We start from the raw sequence: 17,500 nt of genomic DNA on the forward strand, positions 1-17,500 counted from the left end.
AGAATTGCTCACAAAAGGTCGAGTAATACGACTAGCTTTATCTCATATGACTAATTTGACTATATACAATATTCATCATTATTAAAGTATTATTTTATTCTCGTAGCAATGTTTATTATGTGAAAAATGCAACGTATATAAATACATACGTTAAATTATGAACACACATAATGGTGCAGTTTACGATCTATGTACATACACTACACTTTACCAAATCAAGTGTAGAAAAGATCACTAACACTTACTTTCTGTGTTTGAAATGCGCACGAGAGAAATATTTTTATTACACAACTGTTAGAATTAGAGCGTTTAACTAACAATCATTGAATAAATCCAAAAAATCACAGTGTTGCTTGTTTTTATTTTAATTGTACGTTTAACTCTCTGCTGAATCACACATAAGCAATTAATATGTATAAAATCATAGCATACGCAAAAAGTAAACAAAAGAATAATTATAATTCATTCAAAATCACATTAAAGGCAATGATATGATTTTTTTTTATTTTTTTTTTTTTATTTTAAATATTTTAAATACATATATATATACATATATATATATATATATATATATATATATATATATATATATATATAAAACAAATGTATAATATATGGATTAAACTCAACCGGAACAATATATAAAGATATAAATTATATTAATTTTATCACGATTTGGGAAGTCGATAAAGAGCACCAGAAAATAATAATTGATGTTCTCTAACTTTTCCATCAAGAAATTGTCTTAATTCTGGTAATCCACATTCTACAGCACCTGGGCCTTGAGATGCAAACATTTTTAACATTTGATGAATTCTTTCCAATGGCATAGAATCTAGATTAGTTAACATTCCAACGATGTACGACCAAAAAACTTGTAACTCTTCTTCCCTTTGATCACTAGCAGAAGCCATTACACTTTCAGCTTCTTCCTCTTCGACGATATCAGCCAAAGTTCTATTTTTCGATGAACTTTCTTCTTGAAGTACAAAAACGTCGTTATAGATTTCCTTTAAAAGTCCTTGAGAAACCCAAAAAGTTATTTTCCGTCTAAGTACCGTCGCTGGAGCATGCATCACTTGTGCCAACTCTTCTAAATTCCATTCCTCTGTATAAAAAAAAAAAAAAAAAGAAAAAAAAAAGAAAAGAAAAAAAAATTATATATAATACAATATCAAGCTATTGAAGAAATTATGAAAATATTAAAAAAATTTATAGAAAAAAGTTTTAAAATATATTATTTTACTTTTATCCTGAAAATGTAATATAATCGTAGCATGTATTGGTGTTACATTTATATCCAATTTTCTATCCTTCAATTCAATTTCAAGATTGACATTTCCTAAATGTGGTTTCCAACAAAGTGTTCTATTTCCCTTTAAAGCTTCAAACGCCTTCACGTATTTATTCAATTGGTCCTGTACAATTTTAGGCAATTCCAATTTCCAATCCTCTTTAAACGGTGGCCAAAATTGTGCAGACAATATAAGGGCGGACGTTGGAAAATGTTCTTTTTCTAAGCTATAACTTGTGTCCGATTGAATATTTCCATCTATCCTTTTTGAATCATATACGTCCTTTAACATAACTTCGCAATAATGTAATTGATTTTCTCCAAATCTTCTTTTCAATAATTCTAAATGACGAATTTCTCGTTCTGTGTGATAATTTAATTGAGACAATAATCTGTCTGCCAATAACGTGCGATATTCATTAACAAATAAATCTTGACTTCCATATACATTAACTAGCATTGAAATTATATCAGACATCCTTCGTTGCGTAGATTTGGCTGAAAAAAAAAAAAAAAAAAAGAAAAAAGAGAGAGAGATAGTTGACAGAATAATCTGCTTTTGTTCTTTTTTTCTATTTCTTTTTGTACACTAAACAATTTACCAGGATCAGCATCAACTGGATCAGGAACCCATTTTTCCCAATCTTCGTTTTCCTCATCGGCTGAACCATCATCCAATTGCAAGGATTCTCCTTTCACTAATTCATCAGCTAAATCACTAGGTGAATCGTCCAATAATCCACTAACAACACACCTTACTGTATCTTCTCTACTTCTTAAATAAACTCTTAAATACAAAATATTACAATACAATTAATTGTGTAAAATGTTTTTTTATTTATTTTTTTTTTTTCTGAAAAATATATAATTAATATCTTTTTTTTTAATTTAAATATATATAACTTACTTAATGGGTTCTGTCACAGTTTCAAGAAGCACTCCTGTTGGATCCAATTGTCTCAAAGCTTTAATAGCAGCAATATATGCAGTTAATATATCTGGAGTATTAACACCTGGATGTAAAAGTCTAGTCTTAAGTGCTTCCTGTAGTGTTTCCACTAAAACTTTGCGTAGATCCGTTCTATCCAAACAAATTCGAAGATCATCTATTGCTGGTTGCGAATCAGGATATTCTAAATAAAAATTTCTCAATATAAATAATAGTTTTATATTAAAGATTTGGTGTCCAACAAATATATCTATTTAAAATATCCTATAAAAATTGTCATTTACCTATTATGATATTAAACAATTGATCGATTCTAATTCTTGTGTATGTCTCATATAAATAATGAGATAATTTTCTTTTGAATTTAATAACGGCGTCACGAATATCATCGCTCAAAGAAACAGTTTTTGAAAATCCTCCTGAATATATCCTTATCAACCAATTCATAACAACAGTTTCAAGCCACTGAAATAAAATTAAATAATTATATATCTCTGAATAATTTTTATTAAATTGATAAGAATTTATATAGATTTCATGATAAATACGTATGCTTACATTTTCCAATGGTTTAAGTTGAGATATATCAAATACTCTGTCACATGTCTCGCTTACATGACATTTGATACGAATGTGTATTAACGATGTAAGTACATTGCCCACTAATCTCTCTAATAATTCTAATTCAATTAATTTCCTATTAGTTTCATGAAACATATATACTATCATCTGACATTGGCATTTATCTATTTCTTGATTACAACCTCCACAATGTGTCGTATCACTTCCACTAGAATCTATAAATAATATTATACATTAATAAAACATATAAAACGTGATAATTTCATAATATTTTCTATTATTACCATGTAATGAACTATTATCCGAATTACAAAATACATTAAATGCTATTCTATAAAATTGTTCTATTATATGTTCATGATCCAATGGTAACTGACTTAATAATGTAGACCTAACGATAAGTTTAAATCTTGATAAAACATTATCAGCCTGAAGTATAGTTTTTTCAGTATCTTCATATTGAAGATATTCCAACTTTTTTAAAAGTGGTAAAAATTCAGTTAAACTAATGTATAAACCATCCACAGCACTTTTGAAGAATTCAAAACCTTCTTGTTCACTTGTAATATTTACAAACTTCTTCCAAAACGTTGGTGCTACTTTCTGACGAATATAATATTCTATATGATGAAGTACTATATCTTTAACAAAATTTGTCAATTTCAATACTCTTATTTGTTCAATTATTGTGGCAAATTGTTCATCCGTGCAATCATTTTGAATCTGGCAAATAAAAATTATCAATTATTATATAAAAAGATTGAGAGGAAAAAAGAAAAAAGAAAAAAAAGAAATATACAAAGTTTTATACCTCTTCTTTAATAATAGGAAATGCATATTCTATTTGAGATAGCACATCCTCCTGTGTACATGCATCGGCCATCTTTTACAAATTATAAATACATGATCACTATATCACTATTGTCATACAGAACGAGGAATAAAATGTTTACAAGTGTGTTTACAATTTCAAGTTCTAAAGTAATATTTAGAATAGAATGATTATCCAACGATAAACGTAGTTTTGTTTCTTTCTAGATGCAATCATTTTTTAAGAACGAACACCAGATGGCGTCTTATGTCCATACAAATATGGATGGTTACTTATTCAGAATTCGGCTTGAGACGATGGTTCGAAAATGTCTGACACGTATCTTATTTCCTGTTATTAGTCATAAGGATAATAAATATTTCTCGTGATATGTATAAAAAGCTGGAAAAAGACTATAATAAGTACTTGTTTTAAATCTTCCAAGATGCCTGTAAGTAACGATAGAGTATTATAAATTTATTTTAAATACACTACAGAAGTCAAGTGATAAAAAGGGTGTCACCCTGTCATTCTGATAAACAAACTATATTTGACATTTTTCATCTCATTTTTGGTATTAATAAGTTATTTGTAAACAAATTTGTAAGATATTATCGTACAAATAATCTCTATATTTATACCAATGGAATGGGAAATCAATTCAATCGTGTGTATTTTATTTCGTTGATTATTATATCAAAAATATGGTTATATCAACTTAATTTTTATTATTTTAATTATACTTTAATATATTATCAACTTTTAGGCGTATCATTCTAGTTTCACGGAAAGTAATGCAACCATCGGCAATATGGCCCTTTTACCAATTAAAACCGAATTTAGAGGTCCTGCACCACCTTTAAACAATAAGGATATAGATATAATTGATGAAGCGTTGAATTTCTTCAAGGCAAATGTATTTTTTAGAACATATGAGATTAAGGTATATTATTTATTGCAAAATAAATATAATAATATATATTAATTAATGTAAATATTGTTTCATTATCTTTAATTTTATATAACTTAGAAAAAAAAACATTGTTTTTTTGTTTTTTATTCCTGTCATAGAGTGAAGCCGATAGAGTTTTAATTTACATTACCTTATATATTACTGAATGCTTGAAAAGGTTACAAAAATGTGCCAATCAGAATCAAGCAACCAGTGAAATGTTTTCTCTGGCAATTTCTAAATTTGATATACCCGGTGATCCTGGTTTTCCGTTGAATTCCGTCTACGCCAAACCTAATACCCCCGCAGAAGCTGGTAAATATATCTTTAAATATCTTTTAAGGAAATCATTTAATTGATAATAATTGATATAACTTTTGTAGATTTAATGAGACAATATCTACAACAAATCAGACAGGAGACAGCAGCAAGATTGGTAGAAAAAGTTTATGGCAAGGATGGGAAACCTAGTAAATGGTGGCTCTGCTTTGCAAAAAAGAAGTTTATGGATAAATCGTTATCCGGTCCTGGGCAATGAAATTATCTTAAGATTATTGTTTTCAAATGTATGTGAATAAAAATACAAAAATTCATTACCAAATTTTATCTTCTTTTTTCATGTTTATATATATATATATATATATAAATTTTGTATATGTATATTATACTTTAATAATGTGAACCAAGAATATTTTTTTTTTTATAGAAAGATTGCAAAAAATTGCAAATCCATATAACATTATTCTACGATTTAATATCGTGATATCTATTTATTCAAGGGTGAATGATATTTAAGAAAGAGACATTTATTTTTCACAGGATACACCATTATATTGATACAATACGAATATACAATAAAATGATGTATCGTGTTTTTTAATAATGTAAATGACAAACAATAAAAAATAATTATCGCTTTCTTCGTAGCGACAGAGAATTTCTTCGAAGCCATGCAGCACGCCGTGATCCACCAATTGTTTGCGAATAACGATGTCCTTTACCTAAGCCACGTGAACTCCTACCAGCTGAGGTCTTTCCACGAAGTTCACGATGTTTATGTACTGCATTACATATCCAATTTACTTTAGGATCATTTCGAACAGCCTAAAACAAAAAAGAAAAGGGCATTCTAATTTTTTTTATATAAAATATTTTCTATATATATATATACATATAAATGCATATTCGTTTCAGACATCCAAGGAAGTTAAATATCATCTTATTTCACAATTAGATAAAAGTTTTCATCATTGAATAACATAAATATCTTTTTTAAATGTATGTTTGTTAGAACAAAAACAAAATTACCTTATGTGCAGGATCAATCAAGATGACTTCATAATATTTATAAGATGAATCTTGAGCCACCCAATAGCTGTTTAATACTCTTAAACCACCACAACGACGACCAACACGTTCCTAATGGCATTAAATATCCAATATTAATTTACTTATTAATTTGTTATCTATAGATAATAAAATTATATTAAACTATTTAAATAAAATATACTTACTTCAGCCACAGATTGTAATTTTCTGGTAGGTTTAAGTTGATTTACACCATGGCTTTTTGGTTTACCATATGTTGCACCTTTTGGTACAGGACGTTTACGTCCACCACGACGTACACGAATTCTAAAGATGACAAAGCCTAGTAATTTGAAAATAAAATATCATTTTTATTTATAACGATTATGACTTTAATAATATATTAAAATTAGCAATAAAAAATGAGATCAGATCATATTAAAAATCAATCACCATAATACTGTAAGAGTGGTGCATGATGTTTCATCATGTAATATATTTCAAGACACTTTAGTATTATTTTCTAATTAAAAATTTTTCAATTACAATCGTATGTTTACCAGCAGTCATGGAGTCAATTTCATCCCCCAAGGTAGGAACTGTGCGGTATAAAAGGTGCCACATCTAAAAAAAGAAATAATTGGAAAAGTTGGCATGTATCTCCATGACTGCCGAATCAAAAGTACGATCCAAAATAATATTTGATTGAAAGAATTAAAGACCGGAAACTATTTCAATTCTGTATAGTCGACAAATTATCGTATTCAATTCTATAATACTACAATGTCTTCGAAAAGATTTTGTTTGTTGAATACCATTGAATATTTTGTTATTACACTTATGCATATAGGTCTCACCTTGCTTAGCTTTGTATCCTAAACGGCGTGCTTTATCAGGCCTGGACGGTCTTGGAGCACGATGCATTTTTGTTAATTGCCGATATTGCCAGCATCTAACACGCAACAAGAAGCGGAGTACATCGCTTTGCTTTTTGCGATACAATTCTTGCATATACTTGTATGCACCCATTGTGAATCCCTACATGACAAAAAAATAATTTTACTATGTTACAAAATTTGCACAATATTTCAACAAAACCACTTGATTATTGTAATTGTAATTGTAATAATAATAATAATAATTTAAGAAAGAAATAATTATTCACGTAATAAATAAAACTATCAAAACACAGATTTCGAATAAAAGAATATGGACGTGAAAAAATATATTGAAGGTTAACTTTCTCGTTAATACGAGCAAACTATTTCTCAAAAGATTAATAATAAAATCATAACGATAAATTATACGATCAAATTCAGGAATAAATCTTTTTATATTTTAATTTGAGCAAAATTTAAGATGTTCACGATATAACACGATTTCAATCGTACTACACTCACCCCACGCGATTAGAACAGAAGGAAAGACCTGCCGCATGAATATGGTTGCATGAGACAGTGATCGAAACGATATTATAGATGGCAGTCCCTGCGTTTTATTTCATTCCTCTACTAGAGGCCTCTATGTCGAACTAAAATATATAGAAATCGTCGATAGTTATTTGAAAAGAAATTTGAACGAAATAAACAAAAATTTATACGATTTGAATATTTCGAATTTGGAATCATGTTTTCGTATGTAATTTGTTTAAAATTATTCTCTCATATGATATATCTTTATAATTTAATAGTAAAAATGATACCGTATGTAAGACAATTTAAAAAAACAATGTACTAACTATAAAAAAAAGGATAATATATATCATCAAATAAAAAACAATGTAATAAAACGAGTGTCAACGAGTTAATTACATAAATATAATTTGAAAAGATGACAAGGGTGATAATATCGCGATCGTTCTAAGTAACGATCAGATAATATCTTAACGAGTAATCGATTATTTTCTAATGTCTCTTCTATTGTTTAACAGTAATCAAAAAAATTTTTCTTTTGTAATCCTTCCAAAATTCTCGAAAAAAAAAGCAAGAAAAAATAGAAGAACAAAAAAAGGAATGGAATAACGCAATGAAGAAAAGAAAAAAGAAGAAACGTTTCATTCAAAAACACCATCGAAATCGAAATCGATAAATGAAACGAAATCGAAACGTGGATGATGTTGTTGGCCATGAATGAAAGGTGGGCCAGGGATGCGTGTTATAACGACAACACGACACATTATCGAGCGACCTGGTGACCTCTCACATCGAGGAATTGATTATTTTAGGGGAGTCACCCTGAAGAGTCGAGAATAGCGAGGTAGTTCGTCATGGATACTCGTTCAGGTAGCATAAAAGATCCGATTTATTACCCATCTGGTTCGGATAACTTGGATCAAAATAATGATGTCGAACCAAGCGCTCGTAGTTCTGGTGGTAGTCAAGAACTCGGTTTGGACGAGAGCGCCTCGCTTAAAGTACCAAGAAAGTTTATTACAAATTGGCGGCAAGCCTGCGATCGGACTCGTGATAGAACAAAAGATTTATTAAAGAGATGGAGAACAGTACCTAGTAATACTGATGTATTCACTGAAACTTCAACGGTTACCAAAGAGATCGAACATCCTGGCTGGAGCGTACACGTTTGGAGTAAGTTCAATAAGGATATCTTATTTACTTCTTCGTTTTCGTTTTTTTTTCTTTACCAATTCAATTTTTCAAACAATCATCCATTCTTCATATACTTAATATCGTTAATTGTAATCGCGATATGATAAATAACAGCAACTTGGGTGAGTCGTTATCCGAGCGACGATAGTTTAACAGCGATCGAACATTTTGACAAAAGAGGACATTCGAAAGTATTGGCGCCTATACAACGTGATAAACTTTCACATTTCTTTATATTATTGGATCACGACAAGGATGGTTTTATCACTAGAAAGGATTTCGGGATATTATCCGAGGTAGTATTTTCTTTCATAGAAATGATCTATTTTCTTATCCCTTTTTTTTCCTTTTTTTTCCCCTCAATTTCGGAGTTAAAAAAAAAAACGAAGAAAAAAACAAATAAAAAAAAGAAAAAGAAATAGAATGTATCATCGAAATCTCTCATATTTGTAAAGAGATTACGAAGATTCGCCGATTGGTCTTGGAACGGTCCAGAATATTTACGTTTGTTAGAAGTCGAAAAAGGATTTGCTTCATTGATATTTCCTGATAATAAAAACGAACTGGAACAACAGACGAGAAAAATCGATCTTGACGATTGGTTATCTTGGTGGACAAAAATAATAACGCCAATTAACGGAACGAATTACAATGAGTTACCGTTTTGGATTAAAATGATGCCAAAAATATTTTTCCTCGTTATTAATGGTACAGGAAATGGAAAGATCAGCAAGGACGAAATTAGCAATTTTTATGGTTCGATTGTTGGTCTTGATTCGGATAGAATTGAAAAATGTATTGACATTGCCTATAACTCGATGACCTCTGTGAGTGGACAATAATCGATTGGATTTATTAATTCATTTTAATTAAATTATATCAAATGATATTTGATATAATATTGATGGATTGATCATTTTTCAGAATGGAGATCATCCTCTCGGTTGGCCACAGTATCAATTAATTTTTGCAAATTTTTTATTTGGACGTGGTCCTTTCGGACCGGGTGAACATTTTCTTGGAATGACAGACTCTTGTATCGCACGTGGAAACAGTATACCTTTTCCAATTGATTATTCCGCCATGAATACTCCGAAAGATAAATTAGAAATTTATAGTCCACATTGTAAAAGTAGTAGACGAAGTGTTGTGGTATAAAATATAAAATAAGTTATATACATATGTAAATTCAATTAACGTGTTAATTACAAAATGGCTAACTTCGGTTCGTTTATAATTGTTACGAATTTATTCTTTTTCTTTAATACTCGTATGAATTATTTACGAACTTTCTTATATATCAAAGTTATTTAATTTCTTAATTCGAGTTTATCTTTTAATTTGTTATATTTTAAGATTATATTATAAACAAATAAATATATATATATATATATTATTGTTACATGAAGAATTATAATTGTAATTAAATTATATTTATAATATATATATATATGAACACGCGCATATGCGTGCATGCGCATGTGTGCGTGTGTGTGTGTGTGTGTGTATAATTAAAATATAAATTTTGAGCGATCGTTTAGCAATGATGTATTAAGTATTAGAAAAGCAATAGAAGGACTTGATGTATATCAATTCTTTTATTTCAAAAATAATCATGTAATAACTTACAAGGGACATACACGAGGCATAAAAGGACATGCTTAATATTTTACTATTTAACTAAAGACATGATTAGGGTAGTCGTGGCGTTGCATGTAACAAAAATATTTCAAAGAATTCATTTCGAATTCTATTAACATTTTACTTAAATACTGACGCGTTTAGATAAAACAGTTATGGAAGCTAATTCTCATATATATATATACTACACGTATACTTGAGTAAAATATGATATTCGTATACAATCCAGTTTACATGAGTTACATTATTTTTCGATGTAATTATTAGAATTACCATAATTGGATATTTCGTTATCATCACGCGTATATAATGATTGAGATAATATAAAATATTAATTAAAATTATATGATCTGCATATGAGTAAGAAGCAGAAAGCACGACATTCGCTAATTTTTCGAATTTATCTAATTAAAATTATAGATAATATAATGAAATTATTTCTAAACTAATTATAATATATATGTAAGTAAATTGTAAATTGGCGTGGCAAAACAAGCAGTCGGTCAAATAATTTTGCGAATGATTAATGATTTGACATCAAAATTATTTAACGAAGACATTTCAAAATGTCGACTTACATTCAAACACATACACAAGCACACACACGCGCACACACGCACGCACATACACGCACGCACTTACGCACAGTCCTTTTGTATCGTTATAAAGATTGACAGTATATTAATAATTTGTGTAGTATGGTATATTGTTATCATGATTCTTAAAAATATGTATTATATATATGCATATATATATATGTATTATATATATAAATTATAATACATATATATATATGTATTATATATATAAATTATAATACATATATATATATGTATTATATATATAAATATGTATTATATATATGCATATATATATATGTATGTATGTATGTATGTATGTATATATATATATATATATATATATATATATATATGTATGTATGTATGTATGTAGGTATAAACCTGAGTTGTGATGATATCAATTTGGTACATTGTACATATGGTAATCTGTTTGATATAAGGAATTATTTTTTTCTTTTTCTTTCTTTCTTTCTTTTTTTCTTTTCTTTTTTTCTTTCTTCCTTTTGTTTCTCTTTTCCGTTTTTTTTTCTTTTCTTTCTTTCTTTCTCTTAACGCATCCTTATATGATTGATATTATTTATTGTGTTTCGCTTGTACTTTTATTTGTGCTTGTACTTTGATATTTTCACCATAAGCATTAAACTATATGGTAGCAATATAAATTTGTTGCATTGGTTTGCATTGATTTAAACGGAATAACAAAAATACCAAATCAGATATTTAACAAATGGCTATTGTATCTGCGTTTAACGCGATTTAACAATTATCTATTAATATAAAATTCGACGAAACAATGAGGACAGGAGAATCGATAAATGCACCGATATTATTTAGTGATCGTGAAAAATGTCACAATGTTCTTCGTATATAAATATGTATATATACTCTATTAATATTATAACGTTTCAGCCCAAACTCCTAGTACATAAGATTCGATCTCACATTCGTTCGTACCCCTTTGAATTCTAAAGAGACCTTTTTCACCCCAGTCATAGCCCCAAGAATTTGCTACGATCTAAAATTAAAAATATTTAATTAAATTAGATCGTAAGCATGTTATCGTAAATGTTTATCGAATGATTTTTAATAGAATACTCACCCAATATTTGACCAAAGCTCCACGATGATAATCCTCACCCCAACCAATGATTCTCACCGAATGATATCCAGACTCATACATCTCCGCGGTTCGAGAATGTCGATAAATACCCGATTGATAAATGAAGAAATCCTGATAGACTTTCATCGTTGCTAAAAGTTTATGAGATTGTTAAACAAATAAAAAAAAAAGAAAAACAAGAAAAGAAAACAAAAAACGAAATCACACAAAAGATTAATTTCCAATGATTAAAGTAAGTATTAAAATATAAAAATTAGAAAATTAACAAACAAATTAACAGTCATCATAATTAACTATTTCTCTTTACCTTGAACAGGACCGGAAGTTAAGATTTCCTGCATTATATCGGTCTCATTACCAAGACGATAAGCAGGCCCGACTTTATATAATTCCTTTCTAAGCGGATTGGGTGGATTTCGACATCCGGCTGTTTTCAGATTTGTTCTCTTTCGTAATCTACATTGATCTTGTTGACCTGTCCAAGGATAACAATCCTTGTCGACTAATCTAAAAATTAAAAAAAAAAAAAAAGAAAAAAAATGAATAAATAAATAAATAAAAATAAAAATCGTTTACATTGCAAATTGATATGAAATTTTTAAGGATTTGCAATTTAATTTAATGAACGTTTTCATTACCCGAATCTTCTCATGAAGAACCAGGCACGGTCCAAGTAACCACCGCTACAACCTCGCTGACCTCGATTATTACACGAAAGAAGATGCTGTGCACTTAATTCTACGGCTTCGAGACCTTTGCTCATGATGGCAAATCTATCGGATGCAACGTCGGCCGTTGATATAGCCCAGGAAGCTCCGCACCATCCTTGATCGTGAATTTCAGATATATCACGAGACCAGCGTGACTTAGCATTGAAACTACGTGGTAATGCTTCGGGATCGTAAACCCGTTTCACTGGATTCATTTTATAAATCTATAAGTAGAATGATTATAATAAAAATATAATTTCTTTTTCTCCTTTTTCTTCCTCTTTTTTTATTGTTACTTTGGATTTTTTTTTTTTTTTTTTTTTTTTTAACAATGATATTATCAAATAAACGTAATCTTTACCGATTGCGATGGATTTAGTGTACCCAATCGATATTGTATTCCATCTTGTAAAGACCTTCCCCAAAATTTCGAATAATTTCCAGGCTGCCAACCTAATACATTATTCTCCATATAAAGTTCCTCTAGAAAATCTGGTTCGATCAGGCATCGATTTTTCTCGCAAAGAACTTCTGCGTATCTACCTACCGTCGAACATTTACTGAAATAATTCAAGAACGATCGTCTTTATTCATTTCGATTATTATTATTTATTATAATTATATGTAGAATAGAAATAATAATAATAATAACAACAACAATAATAATAATAATAATAATAATAATAATAATAATAATAATAATAATAATAAATTAATTACCATTGATTGCAATTTACTTTGAAAATCTGACTGTAATTGTAATATCTTCCATTGTAGGAACAAACTGTAAAAATTTAATATGACTATTGTAAGTATTAAAAATATTAAATTAAAAGGAATTAATTATTGATTTCTATTGGAACACGCAAAGAACGTACGTCTGACCTCTTCCGGTGGAGGTTCCGTGGACATGCCTTTGCAATGTAAATAATAATCCGGACAACAATCTTCTTCTCTGTCTCGATCACAAAAGTCATCGCAATAACATGTCGTCGATAATATCGGTGCACTACAATCATCCTGTCGTCCTTCACAACATCTCCTTGCTGGATATCTTCCAGCACAATATGGACCAGGAGGTAGTCCGAAATAATTTGGTATCGCTTTCGCGAGCGACGAAAAGTACGCTAGGGCAACGACTGCTAAGATCCACATCCTGAAAAATTTCTTTCTCGTATTAATAAATTGAACAAAAAGATTTTTATAAATCATAAAATTTTTATAAATCATTAAATAATATTTAACGTGCAAACGAATATAATATTTAATATAAGAAGTATTAAGTATGACACCTAAAAGCAGGCTTCACGCTATACTCCGTAGTCTTACAAAATGATTTTTTTTTAATCCTTTAGCAATAGGCAACTCATTCATACACATGTGCATTACGGAATAATATTTATACAGGATCTTTAAAAAGTTGTCGCATGCAATATTATCAACGAAGTAAGTAGTATTGCCTATTTTTAGGCGCAATACTTATTATTATTGTCATACGTAATAACAAAATATTGACAATAAAATATAATTAATTAACAATAATTATTTGTAAAAATGTCAACGAGATAAGGATCATTTCTAAAAATTTTCTTACTCAAAAGCGAAAAAATATTAATCCAATTTTCTTCAAAAATAAAGAAGAAGAAGAAGAAGAAAAAAGGAAGAATTAGATCAAAACTATTTTTTATCAATAAAAAATAGACCAATACACATATACACGGCCTATCTCTGTATTTCACATTTTTCGTGATTAACGAAATCATGTTATATCATTCAAGAGCAATGCGAAAATGTATACAAGATTCCATCATCTTCTGAGAATGCCAATAATCATATGACGAATTGCATGACTATTTAACAAGCTTTGAAGTCGTTCCAAAGAGCTGTGGTGACACGTATTATGTACACAATGCAAACTTGGCAAAGTAATTGTAGTCTTTTGCCAGTTGTTACCGAACACTATACTACTATTAGTGAATTTATCCGTACGTGAATTGAATAATAAAACGATGAGAATTATTGACAATGATCCTTTTCTACTTAATGACTGACAAACTTTTTTCTATTTTATAAAAGTAGCTGTCTCTGACGTAACATTTCGAGTACGATCTATTCTATTTTATCTCCATTAATATTTTTAATAAATTCGTCTATTGAAAAAAACGTTTATCACGGATCACCTACTCTCTACAACGATTCTGTCGCATTATAATATTGATGGAATTTACCAGACTGGAACAATGCTTATTATATTAATAATACATCCTCGAATTGATCAATTTGACGTTTACAATAAATCATATATGTATAAATAAATCTTATGATTTTTCATTACATTGTGTGTGAGTGTGTATGTATATATATATATATATATATATATATGTATATATATATATATATATATATATATATACATAATATAAAATTAATTTTATACATAATATAAAATTAATTATTATACATCATGTATACATGTATGTAAGATAAATTATAAAGTAATTCATAAAAGGTCTTGTTACAGCAATAATGATTGATAAGATGTTTATTCCTTCATTTCAAGCGAAGTTAATCGATATCTATGTATAAATGTATATAAAATGAAAAAAGTATAGAAAAGAGAGAGAGAGAGAGAAGTAGAAAGAGAAGAAGAGATGTGTTATCGATTTGAAATAAAAACCATTCGATAAGTCCATATATGATGATTTGACATTTATTACTCTTATAAATATCATTAAACTGACATTTATCTGGATTATATGATATAAATAAATTGATTTGTAAATTCATTTTATTCAGATAAGAATGATCAATTTGGCGATTCTAAATGTTAATGAGAATCACATACATACACATGCGCACGAACGTACGCACGAATGCACGCACGTACGGGCGCACGCATAAACATACAAACAGCTACGGATTAAAAACGATCGAGTGTCAAATATAACAATGGAGTATAAATTGTCAAGTGTCAAAGTCGACCTTATTGCATTTCGATTTTCTAATAGATGGGAGTGGTTTTTGGAGGTGAGCCAGAATATTGCATTAAGTCGTCCTTATTCATGTCTTACCGATAAGGAGTAAAGCAAAAAGATAAGTGTCGTTATACCAATTCGATCCATAATACGCATACAAACATACACAAACAGATACATATACACGCAAACAGAAGAGCTAACGGATGCGAATGGCCGCATGAATTGATCAATGACAGTCGATAAGGGGTTCCTTGGACTCGCGAACGTATCGTAAACCGTAGTCACGTCTCATCGATCCGTTTGAGAAACGAGAGCTCGATGACTTCTATATAGTTTCTTAGCTACCACATTGCAAAACTCATAAATCGTATTTCCCAAAGTAATATCGTTAAAATTTACGAGACTAAGTAAAACTTAGAAAACTTATCTTCTCGTACGAGTTCCAACGTTTCGAGTTATACCACTTTCTATGTATTTTTAAGTAGCAACTTAGGATATACATATATATATATATATATATATATATATATATATATATTTGGTACTCGATCATTGCACTCTAATAATTCAAGAATAATAACATAATGATACCAAAAATATCGCTCTTAAGTCAACATGTTTCGACTCGATTCGATATAAACAGACTTGACATACTGACTAAGATAGACCATTTAAACTTCTAACTGTTCATTCAGAAAATTGGCGCAATTCCAGACGCATTTTCTAAGATTACCAAGGTTAAGGCACCGGAATTCTCTAAGAGACTTATAAATTAATGGACCGCTTTAAAGGCAGGACCTTGATAACTTAGATCTTTATATACATATATACGCACATACAATGGTTCTGACTCATTTGCGAACGCGCAAGAGCGTTATAATGTTTACCCTGATGATTCTATTAATCTAGAGAAACGAAATGTATGTAAATGGGTTAGATTTCTTTTTTTTTTCTTCTCTCCTTTCTCTCTAAAAGGGTCATTGACATCGACCTCGTACACGAAAAAAAAGAAAGAAAAAAAAAAGAAAAAAAAAAAAAGAAAACGCACGCATGCACACAAAGAGACAGAGAAAAAAAAAGTAGGACAAAAACGAAACGGTAACGGAAAGAAAGCATTGTTTTAATTTGTAATAAAAATAAAAATAAATGTATGTATATTACGTAAGAATATCGCTATGATGAATGAAATCAAGCCTAGAAATAATGAAATAGTTACGACGTTATACTCCGAATTTGCATCGATAAAAATCAAAATGCAAGATGTCTTAATACATATATATGTATCTATGTATGTACATATGTACGTATGTATGTATGCACATAACGCGATTCGCGTGGTGCGTGAAACAAAAGTGGTACGCTATCGGGAACGATTAGAGCGCATAGCAAAACGTTCTTGACCCATTTAGTTTCATTAACATTAAGTCATCACTGAGGTCGCGATATGATTCCGACCACCTACTACTTTCTATTCTTCTAACATATAAAATTCTAAGAGACAAGAATTGATTCACTCTAATCAAGATGACAATGAGAATACAAGACACTCGCTTATTTATGGTAATTAAAATTCACATACGATTTCGCATATTACGATACCATATGTGTATACCGTGTGTGTGTTTATGTGCGCACATGTGTATGTAATATATGTATTCATTGAGAAATTTATTGATTTTTTTATTTTTTATTTTTATGCTTTTACTGTTTTATTTTTATTTTTCAGGTTTTTTTTTTTTTTTTTTTTTTTGAATAGAATACGAAACTCATTATTTCTTAATCTTTTGGTAGATAATCTTCGTTTAAAATTAAAAAAAAAAAAAAGAAAAAAAAAAGTATGACAACTGTTAAGTAATAAAAAAAAAAAAAAAAAAAAAATAGTTGAATTATATTATCATGAATATTCTTCTTAATTTTTTTTCTTAAATTTAATTAAAAAAATTAAAATGATTAAACAGATCTTACATT

At 29.0% G+C, this 17,500-nt stretch overlaps 6 protein-coding genes across 16 annotated transcripts in view; 3 read left to right on the plus strand and 3 right to left on the minus strand.

Moving 5' to 3' along the window:
• how (protein held out wings) overlaps positions 1 to 346 on the plus strand; it is a 72,004-nt gene extending 71,658 nt beyond the window's left edge. For all 9 annotated transcript variants that reach the window (XM_035875731.2, XM_035875737.2, XM_035875734.2 and 6 more), the window contains one exon: positions 1 to 346. This exon is cut by the window's left edge and continues 4,239 nt beyond it. The gene's annotated coding sequence lies outside the window, so the exon portion shown is untranslated.
• A 267-nt stretch (positions 347 to 613) lies between these two features.
• On the minus strand, positions 614 to 3,907 carry morula (anaphase promoting complex subunit morula). Its single transcript, XM_035875713.2, has 8 exons — positions 3,637 to 3,907; positions 3,110 to 3,548; positions 2,802 to 3,040; positions 2,528 to 2,708; positions 2,202 to 2,427; positions 1,897 to 2,081; positions 1,247 to 1,792; positions 614 to 1,108 (listed from the first exon to the last, which is right to left on the minus strand). Exons 1-8 carry the CDS (start codon positions 3,706 to 3,708, stop codon positions 669 to 671), a joined length of 2,328 nt encoding a protein of 775 aa, XP_035731606.1. The 5' UTR covers positions 3,709 to 3,907; the 3' UTR covers positions 614 to 668.
• Positions 3,908 to 3,929: 22 nt separating this feature from the next.
• Arpc3A (Actin-related protein 2/3 complex, subunit 3A) lies at positions 3,930 to 5,180 on the plus strand. Of its 2 annotated transcripts, none has more exons than XM_035875742.2 (4): positions 3,930 to 4,087; positions 4,403 to 4,579; positions 4,708 to 4,903; positions 4,972 to 5,173. In XM_035875742.2, the coding sequence occupies exons 1-4, from the start codon at positions 4,082 to 4,084 to the stop codon at positions 5,124 to 5,126; spliced, it is 534 nt and encodes a 177-aa protein (XP_035731635.1). In that variant the 5' UTR covers positions 3,930 to 4,081; the 3' UTR covers positions 5,127 to 5,173. The 2 variants fall into 2 exon arrangements, with proteins under 2 accessions (XP_035731635.1, XP_035731634.1); XM_035875741.2 differs by lacking the exon at positions 3,930 to 4,087 and adding an exon at positions 4,146 to 4,303 and having other exon boundaries at positions 4,972 to 5,180.
• Positions 5,181 to 5,373: 193 nt separating this feature from the next.
• RpL15 (ribosomal protein L15) lies at positions 5,374 to 7,427 on the minus strand. The gene is made up of 5 exons (XM_035875740.2): positions 7,297 to 7,427; positions 6,754 to 6,934; positions 6,103 to 6,239; positions 5,897 to 6,007; positions 5,374 to 5,692 (listed from the first exon to the last, which is right to left on the minus strand). Exons 2-5 carry the CDS (start codon positions 6,923 to 6,925, stop codon positions 5,498 to 5,500), a joined length of 615 nt encoding a protein of 204 aa, XP_035731633.1. The 5' UTR covers positions 6,926 to 6,934; positions 7,297 to 7,427; the 3' UTR covers positions 5,374 to 5,497.
• Positions 7,428 to 8,080: 653 nt separating this feature from the next.
• LOC118445803 (uncharacterized) lies at positions 8,081 to 10,949 on the plus strand. The gene is made up of 4 exons (XM_035875730.2): positions 8,081 to 8,481; positions 8,617 to 8,798; positions 8,958 to 9,329; positions 9,427 to 10,949. Exons 1-4 carry the CDS (start codon positions 8,163 to 8,165, stop codon positions 9,658 to 9,660), a joined length of 1,107 nt encoding a protein of 368 aa, XP_035731623.1. The 5' UTR covers positions 8,081 to 8,162; the 3' UTR covers positions 9,661 to 10,949.
• Positions 10,950 to 11,072: 123 nt separating this feature from the next.
• LOC118445799 (putative peptidase C1-like protein F26E4.3) overlaps positions 11,073 to 17,500 on the minus strand; it is a 16,747-nt gene continuing 10,319 nt past the window's right edge. Inside the window, exons 3-9 of one of the 2 annotated variants that reach the window (XM_085656674.1) lie at positions 13,433 to 13,710; positions 13,275 to 13,338; positions 12,916 to 13,114; positions 12,483 to 12,778; positions 12,152 to 12,351; positions 11,824 to 11,975; positions 11,073 to 11,739 (exon numbers count right to left, since the gene is read on the minus strand). In XM_085656674.1, the coding sequence (XP_085512800.1) occupies positions 11,620 to 11,739; positions 11,824 to 11,975; positions 12,152 to 12,351; positions 12,483 to 12,778; positions 12,916 to 13,114; positions 13,275 to 13,338; positions 13,433 to 13,709 (1,308 nt within the window). In that variant the 5' untranslated portion in view covers position 13,710 and the 3' untranslated portion in view covers positions 11,073 to 11,619. The remainder of the gene's footprint in view (positions 11,740 to 11,823; positions 11,976 to 12,151; positions 12,352 to 12,482; positions 12,779 to 12,915; positions 13,115 to 13,274; positions 13,339 to 13,432; positions 13,711 to 17,500) is intronic. The other variant, XM_035875721.2, reaches the window with a different exon arrangement.

The sequence above is a fragment of the Vespa mandarinia genome, chromosome 4, assembly GCF_050613455.1.
Source record: "Vespa mandarinia isolate Hongniang chromosome 4, ASM5061345v1, whole genome shotgun sequence".
In the NCBI taxonomy this organism is placed as follows: domain Eukaryota; kingdom Metazoa; phylum Arthropoda; class Insecta; order Hymenoptera; family Vespidae; genus Vespa; species Vespa mandarinia.

Coding starts and splice junctions, on each gene's coding strand:
- morula (XM_035875713.2), bottom strand. CDS start 3,708: ATGGCCGATGCATGTACACAGGAGGATGTGCTATCTCAAATAGAATAT. Junction 2,082..2,201: donor ACTGTGACAGAACCCATTAA/GTAAGTTATATA, acceptor TTTGTATTTAAG/AGTTTATTTAAGAAGTAGAG. Junction 1,793..1,896: donor TCCAGTTGATGCTGATCCTG/GTAAATTGTTTA, acceptor TTTTTTTTTCAG/CCAAATCTACGCAACGAAGG.
- Arpc3A (XM_035875741.2), top strand. CDS start 4,280: ATGGAATGGGAAATCAATTCAATC. Junction 4,580..4,707: donor TTAGAACATATGAGATTAAG/GTATATTATTTA, acceptor TTCCTGTCATAG/AGTGAAGCCGATAGAGTTTT. Junction 4,904..4,971: donor TAATACCCCCGCAGAAGCTG/GTAAATATATCT, acceptor TAACTTTTGTAG/ATTTAATGAGACAATATCTA.
- RpL15 (XM_035875740.2), bottom strand. CDS start 6,925: ATGGGTGCATACAAGTATATGCAAGAATTGTATCGCAAAAAGCAAAGC. Junction 6,008..6,102: donor AATTACAATCTGTGGCTGAA/GTAAGTATATTT, acceptor TAATGCCATTAG/GAACGTGTTGGTCGTCGTTG. Junction 5,693..5,896: donor TGATTGATCCTGCACATAAG/GTAATTTTGTTT, acceptor TTTTTGTTTTAG/GCTGTTCGAAATGATCCTAA.
- LOC118445803 (XM_035875730.2), top strand. CDS start 8,163: ATGGATACTCGTTCAGGTAGCATAAAAGATCCGATTTATTACCCATCT. Junction 8,482..8,616: donor CTGGAGCGTACACGTTTGGA/GTAAGTTCAATA, acceptor GATAAATAACAG/CAACTTGGGTGAGTCGTTAT. Junction 9,330..9,426: donor CCTATAACTCGATGACCTCT/GTGAGTGGACAA, acceptor ATCATTTTTCAG/AATGGAGATCATCCTCTCGG.